This window comes from Anabrus simplex, chromosome 3 (assembly GCF_040414725.1).
Source record: "Anabrus simplex isolate iqAnaSimp1 chromosome 3, ASM4041472v1, whole genome shotgun sequence".
Taxonomy (NCBI): domain Eukaryota; kingdom Metazoa; phylum Arthropoda; class Insecta; order Orthoptera; family Tettigoniidae; genus Anabrus; species Anabrus simplex.
The window spans coordinates 135,689,340-135,704,954 of NC_090267.1; the positions used below are offsets into that span (position 1 = coordinate 135,689,340).

The window sequence follows — 15,615 nt, forward strand, 5'->3', positions numbered from 1 at the left end:
CATATAAAAAACCACCCTCATGGGTGTGCCAGGTACCAAAATGCATTTTGAGTCTGCTCTAGATGCTTTTCTGCTGGTTTTTGGCAACAAGTGATTGACCTAATTATTTGAGAGGCAAATAGGTATGCGGCCAAATCTATGCTTGGCGTGCCCTTAAAACCAAGGTCACGCACCAGGAAGTGGGAGCCAGTGACAGGGAGGAAATTTATGTGTTCTTGGGGCTTGTAATGTTAATGGGCATAATGCACAAACCCACTCTGAATAGTTGATTCACCAGGGATGGAATTTTAGAAGCCTGTGCATTCTCTCAAACAGTGGCAAGGGACAAGTTTGAACTTAACTTGCGGTATTTGCATTTTGTTGACAATTCTACACAGAATACATATACAGGGCCAAAAAAAGCTTTTTCCTGGAAGTTATACATGAACATTTTCAGACTGCCTACATTTCCAGGTAAAATATTTCTTGCTTATTTTATAAATATGACCGAAATAAATAGGTGCCAAATGTGGAACTTATCCAAATTATATATTTTTTCACATATTGCGGGTTGTTATGCACAACACTGAACTGCTGTCATCACATATATTATTGGAAAACATTGGCAATGATCTTGATAAGTAGTCCTAAAATTTTCATTACATTATGTTTCATATATTTGACATTATGAATTCTTTAACTTGATGGTGTCTAAACCTCTGTTGAGCTTCAATTTAAATACTGCCTGGGAAGTGAGCAGCTCTGGATTAAATTACTGGCTTAAGGGATTAATTTTAATTTACCCAAGGCTGCTGGCCTTCAAACGGCAAATTTCAAGAGTTCAGTTAGGAAAAGAACATGATTTAGTCACCTCGAGCTGTTGAATCAGGAAACGTGTGGACTGTCTGCTTCGATATGTGGTTACATCCAGGGTAGATGGGCAGAGTTTACTCCCAGAAAGTCCCTAAGTAATGCATTAGAAAGCATTGTTGGTGGCAAAGTTGATGAGATGCATAAACAGAGTGATGCTAGTGTATTCATTAAAACAACTACAGTGCTACATAGTCTGAGGCTTTTGAAACCTACAATGTTCAGGCCAGTGCCTGTTAAGATTGAGAAGTGTAAGCAAATACACTGTAGACAATACTGGACAGTTCCATATTCTCCCATACTAAACTGAGAGACATGTTGACTGTGGCACACCTGGTGGCCCGACCTTAAACATCAGGTGGCAAGATTGAAACTACAAAAGTTGCATGTTAAAACTGATAGAAATAATGAAACAAAATCATTATTTTTTCTTTGTTCTACTATGAAAGTTGAATATTAATATTTATAGAAATAATGAAACTGAATAATGATTTATTTTTGTCCGAATCCTTGGCTGAATGGTCAGCATGAAGCCTTCGGTTCAGGAGGTTCCGGATTTTATTTCCAGCTGGATTGGGGATTTTAATCACACCTAATTAATTCTTCTGGCTCGGGGACTGGGTATTTGTGTTCGTTCCAACATATTCAGACAACATACTACACTTCCAACGAACACAGAAACATGCAGTAGTGATTACTAGACTTCAGATTTTTAGGTGCAACAATGTTATTTTAGCTGCCTAAAATAGACTCTCAAATAGGTTCTAAAATATATTTAGGCAGCTTCTATGTTATATATTTTAATAGGCATCAATTAAAATACCATGTTTGTTTTGCTAAATTGATAATATCTCATTTGGGGGAATTATAAAACAAGTTTCACTCACCTCTTTGCTGCAAACATCACAGAATATGATTTTACCATCCAATGTGAAATGGAGAAACTCCTGTAACAACTTTTTAAATTAAAGACAACTTGGAACCTGACACTTTTGGCATAATTCACACCCTGAACAAATGGGAATACCGGAAATGTTCTTCGCCACCACTCTGGTTTTGTGAAAGTCAGGTTGTGCTGTTCTACTTTTTGGCATGTTTGTTTTTCAGTGATGAGTTCATTGTGGACTTGTTGTTTGTTGTGCATGTCTTTCAGTGTTGTGAATTATGGTTTACTGATCTTATGTCTTTGTTTCTTGTCTTTCTGTATATTAGTATTTTGTACTTCTGTTTCATTGTCAGTTATGATGTGTTCGTTTTGCAGGTTATGTGTCTTATAGTTTTGTTTTATTGGCAGTAATTTTGCTGCTGGTGAAGTTGATTGGATGAAGTTTGTAATTGTACTTTTTCTGTGTTTGGGCGTAATGGGCTTTTTTCATCATTCAGTTGTCATTGATTTGCATTTAGGATTGTCACCCAGGAGGCAGATTCATGATCTATTTTTACATAATCTTTCCTTAAATGATTTTAAAGAACTTGGAAATGTATCAAACATTTTCTTTGATAAATTATTCCATTCCCTAATTCTTCATCTTAAAAATGAATATCTGCCCCAATTTGTCCTCTTAATTATCTTCATATTATGATCTTTTCTCCCTTTAAAAGCGCCATTCATGCTTATTCGTCTACTAATACCATTCGATGCCACCTCTTCACCGACTACTCAAAACAGACTGCTTCACCTTTTCCAATTCTCTGAGTTCTGTTTTCTAGAAATATAGTCACCCATATCAATCTTAAGCCCTCATTTTTGTCAGCTGTCTCGTATGATCTACCTTATCAAAAACATTGGATAGGTCAGTAGTGATACAGTCCATTTGATCTCCTGAATCTGAAAAATCTGTCATACCTTGCTTGAATCCTACAAGTTGAGCCTCACTGGAATAACCTTTCTGAAATTCCAACTGCCTTCTGTCAAACCAATTAGTAATTTTGCAAAGACATCTAATATAATCAAGAAGAATGCTCTAATATAATTAGAAAGAATGCTTTCCCAGAACTTAAAAGCAACACGTCAAGCTGACCACTTTATATTTATCACCCTTTCCCTTTGACACTTGTACTTTAGCAACACTCCATTCATTAGGTATAGCTTCTTCATCCAAACAGTAATGAAATACTGTAAATGTTGCAGATAAGGCACTATATCCCAACCAAATGAATATCCCCAGAAATCTTGTCAATCCCAGGTGCTTTTGTAGCTTTCAACTTTTAAAATCTTTTTGTAAATATCTTTATTATCAACCCCCTGTAGTTGGAGACAGTAGAATAACACGTATGGTATCCCCAGCCTGTTGTAAGAGGCAACTGAAACGGGCCTCAGGTACTCTTAACTTGGAAGCGCAGGTTGGCGACCACGGGGCCCTTAGCTGAGTTTTGGCATTGCTTCCACTCGTGCCATGCTGCTCACTTTTTTATACCCTATCTGACCTCCCTTGGTCAACTCTTGTTCCTTTCTGACCCTGACATTATTAGGTTCCCAAGGCCAAGGGAGTCTTTCATTTTCACGCCCTTCATGGCCCTTGTCTTTCATTGGTTGATATCTTCATTTTTTGAAGTGTTGGACCCCTTCCATTTTTTCCCTATAATTAGTGTTAATAGAGAATGATTGCCTAGTTGAGCTTCCTCTTATAACAATAATCACCACCGCCACCACCACCACTCTTTATTGAAAATGAAAACTGAAAACCTACAGCCTGTTTTCCAGTCATTGACCAGGTCAGGGATGTAATGAATGAAACATATATAGGCTGTTATTACAATGGGGTCGCCACTCCCAAGGTGATTTATTAATGAGTGATAGATGCTATGAAATGATAATGGAGAGTGTTGCTGGAATGAAAGATGACAGGGAAAACCGGAGTACCCGTAGAAAAACCTGTCCCGCCTCCGCTTTGTCCAGCACAAATCTCACATAGAGTCACCGGGATTTGAACCACGGAATCCAGTGGCGAGAGGCCGACGCGCTGCCGTCTGAGCCACGGAGGCTTTACCACTCTTTATTATCATAGATAAATTTCAGTATTTAGCCAGTAATAGTAACCTCCTCTACTTGGACATTATCCTTATATCCAACTATCCTTAGATACTGGTGACAATAGTTAAGCCTTTTGTAAGTCCCTACATATATACTCCCCTTCTTCATCATCTCTGCAATGTCCTTCCCAGAACCTTTCTTTTAGTTTCCTTTATGTGCTTTTGATTTTTGTTCAATATAAGATGTTCTCCTATATTCCTAACCTTCAGAACGTTTAAGTGGTACCAGGTAGGCTGAAATAAATTCTTCATTGGTAACATCTATTACCTCCTTCTGATGATGTAAGTTGCAAAGGATGATGATGACCTCATTGCTGTTTTAAACAGTAAATAAATAACATTATTGGAATTCTTTCATCTGTTTGGGAATGACCATACTCAGCATCTGATCTCTTGGACAGTGATGTTCTCTGTGTTTTATGTCCATTACATAGATAGTACTCTACCACTCATTAATTTCAATACAGCATGATTGTTATTGGGTATTTCAGATATGAACACAAAACAAAACTTATATGTAATATAATCATAATGTAATACAAAGAGAATAATTATATTTTACTTTCTCGAAGTATCCTCCCGTGGATGTAATGCCTCACAAACTCAAAGCATGCGGTCAATCAATTTTTCTAGGTATTTTGAGTCTATGTGATTCCACACATCCTTAACATTCCAGAGATGTTCCTTGTTGGATATATGAACTTTTCTGATATGTCTGTCCACTTCATCTCAGACTATTTCAATAGGATTACAATCCAGGCTGTGGGATGGCCAGACCATATCTTTCTGTACTTTCTATTTTTCCTTTGATCCAATGTTCTTCTTACAGAATAATGACTGATGTTTTGGATCATTGTCCTGTTGTAAGGTGAACCCTTTCCCTATTAAGTACAATCCACATGGCATTCTGTGATACTGAACGATGCGGTGGTAGTGCTTCTGATCCATACATCCTTCTATTTTCACAACGTTTCCAACTCTTATCTCCTGTATAACACCCCCAAACCATAATAGAACCCCCACCGTGTTTAAGTGTAGGTAGAACGCACTGCTGGGCCACCTTTCCTCCTTCATATCGCCTAACAAATCTCCTTCTTCTGGTTCCAAAAGTCTTGAACTCCGATTCATCTGTGAATAATGCTTTCTTCCACTCTTCGTGTATCCAATTATGATGTTTTCTAGCCCATTTGAGTCTCCTCTTTTTATTTATGGGATTCAAAAAGGGTTTCCTTGCTGCCACACATCCTTTCAAGCTGTCTTCAATTAGTCTCCTTTTTACTGTTGCAACTGATATTTGTTTCTTGTTCATTTCTACCAATTCTGCACAAATTTGTAGTGCTGTTTTAAACCCATTTCTCTTAATGGTAATTCTTGTGAATTTATCATCACTTTTAGTTGTTTTACGAGGCTGTCCTGGTCATGGTCTGTCCTCTGATACCTGTTTTCGTCTAGCAATAAAGGGTGTATTATGGACACGTTACATTGTTTTGTAATTTGGTGAAATGATAAACCTGTTTGTTTGAGTGCTACAATTGCAGCACATTTTTCAATGGATATCTCCAATCTTTGAGCCATAATAACAATGTGCACACTGTCAACTATCACTTCTTTTCTTCTTTTTCTACCGCTTTTCCCATAACTGTGGGGTCGCAGGTGCGAACTGTGTAGTACATGTGGATTTGGCCATGTTTTGCGGCCGGATGCCCTTCCTGACGCCAACTCTATATGGAGGGATGTAAGCACTATTGCATGTTTCTGTGGTGGTTGGTAGTGTAGTTTGTCGTCTGAAAATGAAGAGGAAAGTGTTGGGACAAACATAAACACCCAGTCCCCAGGCCAGAGGAATTAATCAAGAGGCAATTAAAATCCCCAACCCGGCCAAGAACACTCTGAACCGAAGACCTCAATGCTGACCATTCAGCCATTGAGTCGGACACATTGTCAACTATCACTAATGAACTGAAATGCAGGAACCAAATGGTATGTATCTTAGCAATGCATGAAGTACACTGCAGACATCTCAACGTTACAGGGAACAACAGAGGTATATCGAATGGGCCCTCAGTCATCAACTAGGTAAACAAACATAGCAGTTCAGGTATTTATTATGTATGTACACAACATTGTTTTGGGGGTAGTATTGCATCTAGATGAAAACAGACACACAAGCCTGACATGTCTACAAGTGTTCTACTATTCCTTTGCTTACTGAAGTGTAACCATGGTATTATATTGTATCTACAAGCAATTAAGTGTAAATTATTAGGTGTATTAAAATCAGTGAGTGGTAGGATGCATAATACTTGCATTTTTACTATGGTATATTTCCTCTTATGGTTTTGTAATTACAGCTGTTTTCTTCTTCTCAGGGATTCCAGTCGGTGTTGGAGGTGTATGGTAGTCTTGACAATGTTGCTATTGTCACTTTGGCTCCTGAGGTGTGCAACAATGTGAGCATAATCCGTGAGCTTGTTAGGAGAGGAATCACTGTTTCATTAGGTAAGTAATTTTTATTAAATGGAATAATATATAAGTACATATTTTTCCATTTCAAGTGTTTCCTACATCTGCAAGGCTCTAATTGGCACGACTGGAAGGCTGACATTTGCACCAAACATACAAGGTGATAGCGCAGCGGTGAGTTTGCATCTGGGAGATAGTGAGTTTGAACCCCACTGTCGGCAGTTCTGAAGATGGTTTTCTGTGCTTTCCCATTTTCACACCAGTCAAATGCTGGGGCTTTACCTTAATTAAGGCAACAGCCACTTCCCACTCCTAAGTTTTTCCTACCCCATCGTCACTGTAAGACCTATCTGTAATACCAATATAGTTGGTCCATTATTGGAAATTGTACATTTTCAAGCTAACTCATTCCCTGTTCCAGCATTTCACCCCAGTGAGCTGATTTGGGTTCATCAGTTGGTCAATAGCATACCTACCAAGATGCATGGCTAGTGGATACCATGAAGGTCACTGCGTAGCTACTTCTTAGGCTACTTGAAACTGGTGTCTCCAAAAACCGTAAAAGAGTAGTTAGTGGGACGTAAAACAAATAACATTATTACTTGAAACTGGTCTCCAGGATCTAAGCCGCTGATATAGTGGGTGACCAAATTCCTGTTGAAGAATGAGTGAGGGTGTTGTACAAATCTTCTTTGCTTCTCTTAGCAGTGCTTGCTTCCTCTTTAGGTATGGTGATGGAATGTGACTGTGCACAGGTAACCAGTGCCATGGGATTGACTTTATGGTGTCACTGATACAGTACATTGTATTGTTTAGATTGGTATCTACCTTTTGCACACGTACACTCTCCAGTCATACACGATCAAAATATTCTGCAGTGAAGTAGGCAAGACTGATCTGGTATTATACTTATGAAAATCACTTCCGAGAAGGCAATATGAAAAAAAAAAGTAAAGAGAAAAAAGACCAGGGAACAAACATGGAGAAAAATGGACTGATTTAGTGAAGATTGATAAAGAGGAGAGAGGACAAGATTGGGAGAGAGTTGTGTAAGAAGCATAATTCATGGACAGACAGAGATGGATGGGGCTCATACACCTCATCTGAACAACAGAATTTGGTCAAAGATAAAGATGATGATGATGATGATGATGATGATGATGATGATGATGATGATGATTAATTCAATTAACCCAGAGGTTACAGTCTAGAAATACCACTAATTGCATAAAATACTATATAGTGGGAGACTAGGATGGCTTTTCTAAACTTAAGAAGCTATGGGATATTATTGACTATGTATCTTAACATACATTGAAGTGCCATAAATTGTGGAGTTATAGTACTGTGTATACATTATTAGTAAGGTAGCTGTTCCAATAGTGTCTTTAGAAAGGCCAAATCTTTAGAGCTATGAGTTATCTTGGTAGTTTAAGCATTGGTCAGTCAGTTCATGGCAGTGATACATGGATTATTGTAGTGAATGTCAAATAGATTATACATTCCACTTCCAAAGTTATGCAGACATTCAGTAATCTTTGATCTAAGGTGTCACATGTGCCAGAAATATCTCCGGGAAAGCATTTCAAATCATGATGAACAGGTCTGTGACTAACAATGATTGTCTAAAATTATACTCATTCTAAATAAATGACACTGGCTGAAATCATATCCTCATTCAATATAGGAAGTACTAAATTAATATCCAGCAGGTTTCTGCCATGTTTTTAGGTTTCCGTAGGATATGAGGAAGAAATGGACTGATTTAGTAAAGAAGGATGTAGAGGAGAGTGGACAAGATTCGTTGCAAGTTGAAATACTTCCCAGCTCTTTATACATTACAAATGGGCACTAAGCCTCACTGTGAGCTCATGAATGGGCTCTGAAGGACTGCAAACATGTGGTGTTGGCTGATTGTAGCATTTGTTTTTGGTTGATGTATCTGTGTGAGTACAGACATGCTTAGGATATGTTCAGACTGGCAGCTTTTTTGTTTCATTGTGGGTAACTACTTTATCTCATGATTTTTTGTGCTTAAATGTTTTATCATACAGATTTTCATGGCCTATGTAACTATTCATGATGTAATATTTTTGGGATTATGCCGTGTAATCTCTCTCTCTATATATATATATAAAACTGGATGTTTGGTATATTTGAGATTAATAGACTCAAACACTCCTGGACCGATTTCGTTGAAAATTTCACGACTTGTTCTTATTACTCCTAGTAGGGATTATAAAATGGTTTGAATGAAATAGGATGGGTAGTTTTATTATTATGATTAATTTTATGTAATTTTATTAAATTACAAAGCCACCAAGATTGGATCGAATTGATGGACAGATTGTCGCTAAGCGACAGCAGCTAACGCTATATCATGATAGTCCAGTAATAAAGGCTTTATACAGGAGGGCGGAAACACGCCGTCATGTTTTATAAAGTACCTTTCTTGATAGGAGATCATTCTTATGCCTGTTATGGAAATAGCAATCCAACATGCCATGATCGAGATGTATTTTCATGTCATAGAACTTTGATAAGTCTGCCCAGTGTGAAGAATGTAGCTATGTATTAGATGTGCAAAATATTTAAGAAACTGTGAAAAGTATAGAATATCAACAGTCTAAAAACAAGAGTTATCATCCACTCCTAACGAAGAGCAACTGGGGGATCCCAACAAGCAAAGGCGAGTCTATGTAATGTATCTATTGGTCTATACCGTATATATAAATGTCATTGTATGTGGGTATGTATGTATTACATCTCCTAAACCACTAGAGTGATTTCAAACAAACTTGGTACACTTGTGTCTTAGTTTAAGAAGACAAACCTTGTGAGGGAAAGATGCCACAAACACCCTTAAAGGCGGGGGGCGAGGGGGCTGAGTTATAAAAATAATCTAAAATAGTGTTGACTGCATACTTTTCGGGGTCGCTGAGATGAATAGTGACACTCCGGATTTTTTAAAGTCCAAGTTCAGCCCATTTTGGGGTGGGGGTGAGGGGGTAGTGAGATGTAAAAATAATCGGAAATAGTGTCGAATCCATAGTTTTCGGGGTTGCTGAGATGTATAGTGACCCTCCGGATTTTTTAATGTCCATATTCTGCTCCCTTTGCGGTGGAGTGCGAGGAGGGGTTTGAGACATAAAAATAATCAAAAACATTGTCAAGTCCATAGTTTTCTTTGTTGCCGAGATTTACTTATTTATCGTATGATGAATGTATGTACATATATATATATATATATTTCAGGATAAATATGCGTAGTCACAAGTCCATACAATACTACAACTCTAGGTCTAGTAAAGTATATAAACACACTCAATGCGTGTTTTGAAAGATACCTTGCCTTTCTTCCTCAGGAGAAAACAGAAAATGGAAACACAACGCATCAATGGTTGCTAAAAGAAAGCAACAAAGAGCGTAAAATGGTGCCCTAAGATGTAATAGGGATGCCATTTCAGCCTCGTGCTAGGGATAATGAATGGCAGCAGTGAAGCGTCACTTTCTTATGGTCCTGATAATAGATAGCCATGATTTACTGAGGTTGTAGTCTGTATCATGGTTGAAATTATCTGGGTGTTTACGTATTTCAACTGCCTCCCTGATGATTCAGGGGCAAGAACATCCATTCCTTGGAACATGACATTATGACCAGGTGTTAAAGCATGATCAGTAACAGCTGATTTATCAGGTTGGTTCAGTCTGATACGCCTGTTATGTTCCTTGATGCGAGTATGTATTGTTCTCGAAGTCTGCCCGATATAAACCTTGCTACAAGTACAGGAAACTCTGTAGATATCCGGTTGTTGCAATTTAGGCAAACTGTCCTTATTTGATTGCAGGAGTTGCCTAATCTTAATTGAAGTTCCAAATACAGTTTGTATATTGTACCTGGGTAAGATTTTTGCAATACGATCTGTCGTGTTACCTATGAAAGGTAGGTAAACAGTTCCTCTTATATTTTTTTTCTCATCAGACGTCTGATTATGTGCCGGTTTTAGAACCATAGAGATCAAAGCTTTGCTATAACTGTTGATTTCAAAGGTGGTTCTCAAGGTGTTAATTTCCTCTTGTGGAGTGAACACCTCACAAATCCTCCTAGCCCTGCCAGTTAGAGTTGTAAGGATACCATGTTTCTGGCACCTTGCAAACCAAAGATCTGGTGCCAATATGTGAATGATACGTTCGTTGTTTGGACAGAAGGTGAGGACAATCTTGGTCATTTCCTAGATTGCCTTAATTGCCAGCACCCTTCCATTCGTTTCACCATGGAAATGGAATATGGTGGCAAAATATCATTCTTAAATGTTCTTGTCACCAAGAAAAAAGGATGGGTCTTTAGGACACTGCATTTACCGTAAGCCAACACACATCCATAGATATCTCCACGCAGATTCTTACCATCACTCTGCCCAGAAACATGGTATCCTTACAACTCTAACTACCAGGATTAGAAGGATTTGTGAAGTGTATGCTCTACAGGAAATTAATACATTGAGAAGCACCTTTGAGAGCAACAGTTAGAGTAAAGCTTTGATCTCTTCATTTCTGAAACCGATGCACAATCGGATGTTTGTTGAGAAAAAAGGTGTAAGATGAACTGCTTACCTACCTTACATATGTAATACGATGGATTGTATTGCTAAAATCTTACATAGGTACAATATACAAACTGTATTTGAAACTTCAAGTAAGATTAGGAAACTCCTGCGACCAAATGACAGTTTGCCTAAATTACTACAACCGAGTATCCATAAAGTTCCCTTTACTTGTGGCAAGGTTTATATCAGACAGATTTCAAGAACGATACATAGTTGCATTAAGGAACATAATAGGTGTATCAGACTGAACTAGCCTGATAAATCGGCTGTTGCTGATCATGGTTTAACACCTGGTCATGATATCATGTTCCAAGGGCTGGATGTTCTTGCCCGTATAAAACAATATCACTCCAGAATCGTCAGTTAGTCGGTTGAAATACATAAACACTCAGATATTTTAAACCGTGATACAGGCTACAACCTCGTTGAATAATGGCTATCTCCTATCAGAACCATCAGAAAGTGATGCTTTACGGCTACCATTTGTTGTCCCTAGCATGGGGCTAAACTAGCATCCCTATTACATCTTAGGGCACCATTTTACATTCTTTGTTTCTTTCTCTTAGTAACCATTGATGTGTCGGATTTCCATTTTCTGTTTTCTCCTGTTGTGTGTTTTTATATACTTTATTACACAGCATAATCCCAAAAATATTACATCATGAATAGTTTAAATGTTATTTTTTAAGTCGATCTTGTCCGGCGCCGTGGTGTAGGGGGCAACATGTCCGCCTGTCACCCGGCGGTCCCGGGTTCGATTCCCGGCCGGGTCAGGGGTTTTTAATTGTAATGATTAATATCCCTGGCCTGGGGACTGGGCGTTTGTTGCTTTTCCCACACACAACATTCCACACTACCGCCATTCCAATAACATGCAGGTTCATTACAATATGGTGCCAGTAGGGGCAAAAGATCCACATGGGCCGACGCCCCAAACAAATAACATTAAAAAAAAGAAGTCAAACTTACTTTCTTCCTAGAAACTTTGAATGTTCCCATATAGTATATTGACACTCGTCTTGTATATTTTTCTTCTTCTAGGCCATTCAACAGCTGATATTAACCAGGGAGAAGTAGCAGTGCAAGAAGGAGCATCCTTTATTACTCATCTGTTCAACGCCATGCTACCAGTAAGTAGTAATAAACGACAGCATTCACTAAGTAGCGATATATCCAGAGTCACTTTTTAAACTAGATCACAAACAGCTGGTACCTCATTATGTAAGTACATTGAAACCTCTGTTCTCAATACTCAGCACTCCCTCCTTATTGAATGATTTTCTAGGTCAGTGATAAAACCCCTCTAACGTAGACAACCTCTATCGCGGACATGGACACAGAAGATCCAGTAGAAATTCCAATTAAATCTCTCCTTACAGACATTTGATTTTAAAATAAATCTGTATGTTCATTGGTTTTGTGTGAAAACATTAGTCTTATCTTATTTTTCATACAGACAGCACTTCCAGAAAGTGCAATTAATTTACAGTGCAGCTTGTATTTCTAGGAAGGAAGTGCTGAGCTATGATTTCACCCCATGCAATGTTCAAAGTACTGTAGATAACAGTACCTACCACTGTTTCCTTGAATCTGAAATGCATGGCTAGAGCTGGAATTCATATTTTCACTGCCAAATCATTTTTAAATTGATTTGTAGGCTTTGGAGATGTTTAGTTTTACTGTATTACTTTACAATATTTACTTTTGTAAGTGCATTTGATATAGCTCTGAGGAAGTGTTTTAAGAAAAGGTTGACATAACATCAATGCAAAAAGTGTGGTGTGTACAAATTGTCAAAGTGTTGAAATTTGGAGAAACATGGGCTGTAGTTGTAAGAAAATATGTAGAGCTAATTAAAGAATGACATTACAATGGCAACAAACAGCATATCAAAAAGGGCCAATGCTACAGGCAAAAGCATTCATGGCAGAATAAGATTTCAAGCCTCCAATGACAGGCGAGAGAAATTCAGAGAGCAGGTTGTGGAGAATTATTCACTGTTTATGTGGAGACTGTTAAAATTGGCAAGAAGATTTACCTTCAATCATAGATGGGTATTCCCTGAAAAATATTTTTGATGGTGAAACTGGATTTTTTGTTTGCTTTACCCGACTAAACCTGGTTGAAAAATTGCAAAGGGTTTTACTATCTTGTTATATGAAGAATGAGTGGAGAAAAAATGAAGCTTCTTCTGATGGAAAAAGCTTCAAAACCAAGGTGTTTTAGAATATGAACATAACAAAGTTTGAAATTGAAAATGCAAATGAAAATGAAAGCATGTCCAGAGATTATAGCAGAGTGGTTAGATATACTGGACTGGAAAATAATTTGCCAGAAGATGAAAGTTTTATTTGGTATTCCTTGATAATGTGACCTCATATCCAGATATTAAGCTGCAAAATATGATCATATTTTTTCCTGCCAAATGTAACAGCAGTTTCTCAGCTACTTGACCAAGAATAGCCATCAGGGAGCATCTGTTCCCAGGTTAAAGTCGTCTGCAGTAGGCATCTGTATTCCATGTTTGGAGCAGCCCATCAATTGCTGATAGTAGCTATGAAATGCCTACAATGAAAATTCAATTTATATACAGTAAAACCTTGATGCATTGTTTTTCAAGGGGGAGGGGGAAAATTATGATGGATGTGGGAAAACGATAAATGTGGGTAACAAAAAATTGGGCAAAAGCAAAATAATAAAATACGGTTATTGTATTTGGACATATTAATGTAAACCTCATAGAGGCATCAAAATATATCAACCACGATATACGCGATGGAAATAATAAGCATAATTTTTACGGCATTACTTTTCGCTTTTCTTTACATCGTGTAATAATTGAAAACCATTAAGGTCAGTTTTCTTATTGCAAATTACTGCTATAAGTGGATATTACGGGCCATTGGTTGTGGCATCATACATAACCATTAACCCGGCTCAAGGGAGATAGGGTCATCTTCCCTATCCTTCACTTGAGTAATTCTTGTCTGGTGCACCCACCCATGTTGCGGGGGTAGGCTGGTGTGAAGGAGAGCTAAGTTCAGGCAGGGACCCAGTCTCACGGCGTATAATGTGGAACCCATGCCCAGGGTTACGGGTGAAGACCTTAACAGCATCTTAGACAGAGAAGGAGACCTTCGAAATGGCGAAGATGGTGGATGAGGCAACCCATCCTCTCTAGGGAAAATTAGAAGAGGAAACCACTGCCTTGTGGAGAAGAGGGATCTTCAAAGGCGAAGGGAGTAAACCCTGAAAGAAAATCCTCAGATGCATTAGGCTTAGTAGGTCAGCAGATGAGTAAATTTGTACTTGCTTTCAAGTATAATACAAGCCTCAGATGGAAGTTAAAAATGGAAATGGAATTGACAAGTCTCTGACTACAGTTGCACAGTATGACGGTAATGCTGATGTTCGTGCAAGTGTTGGATCAGAGAACAAAACCCAATTTGGAACAATAACTATTTTAACAATGAATGGGAAGGAAAATGAATGAATTGACTTAATGGAGAGACAAAAACTCGACATCCTGGGATTAAGTGAAGTAAAATGGAAAGGGAAGGGAATGAAGAAACTGAGAAAGGGTTACACCTTGTACTGGATGGGTAACAGTAAAGAGAAAAAAAATGGAGTGGGATTTGCAGTGTATCAGAATGTCAAACCAATAGCTGAAGTTGAGTATGTAAATGAAAAAATTATAATAAATAAAATGGCGTATGGCTTTTAGTGCCAGGAGTGTCCGAGGACAAGTTCGGCTGGCCAGGTGCAGGTCTTCTGACTTGACGTCCGTAGGCGACCTGCACATCATGATGAGGATGAAATGATGATGAAGTCGACACATACACCCAGCCCCCGTGTCACCGAAATTAACCAATGATGGTTAAAATTCCCGACCCTGCCGGGAATCAAACCCGGGACCCCTGTGACCAAAGGCCAGCATGCTAACCATTTAGCCATGGAGCCGGACAAAGAATTATAATAATGCACATACACGTAAACAAGGAACTACTGAAGATAATACAGGTGTATGCTCCACAGACAGGATGTAGCGTGGAAGAAAAAAGAAGAGTTCCTCAATGAACTGGAAACACATACTGTTGGAGATGCGATCGTGATAATGAGAGATCTGAATGCTCTCGTGGGAACTGATAGAATGGGATATGAGAATGTTCTGGGGCCCACATGGGTATGGCGATAGAAATGAAGATGGAGAAAAACTGTTGGACTTTTGTATCAGAAATAACCTGATAATAAAGAACACATGGTTTATGAAGAGGAATAGCCATAAAATCAGCCGATATAGTTGGGATGGACAGTATGGAACACTCATGTATTTTATTACAACAGACTGAGAATTGGGAAGATACGTCATGAATACGAAGATAATTCCTAGTGAAAGTATGGAAGGTGATCATAGATTATTGATTGTGGAATTAAAACAAGTAAAATTCCCTAAAATTGTATTGAAGAAAAAACCAAAGAACAGGATTTGGGAATTGGAGGAGGAGGATAAAAGAATGGCATTCCAAGATTGTAAAAAGAGGAAGTTCCCTAAAACAGAAATACAAAGTGGAGAAGTGTGGGACAGTTTAAGATCGACATTTGTGGAAGCAGCAAATGAGGTATGTGGGAAAATAAAAGCAAAGGTTAAGGGAAAGGAGACATG

General features: G+C 38.3%; 1 protein-coding gene across 1 annotated transcript in view; it reads left to right on the top strand.

Moving 5' to 3' along the window:
- The window catches only part of LOC136867105 (N-acetylglucosamine-6-phosphate deacetylase), a 125,829-nt gene that overhangs the window by 63,476 nt on the left and 46,738 nt on the right, over window positions 1-15,615 (top strand). Inside the window, exons 4-5 of the mRNA XM_067144210.2 lie at window positions 6,252-6,381; window positions 11,994-12,082. Of these exons, the coding sequence (XP_067000311.2) occupies window positions 6,252-6,381; window positions 11,994-12,082 (219 nt within the window). The remainder of the gene's footprint in view (window positions 1-6,251; window positions 6,382-11,993; window positions 12,083-15,615) is intronic.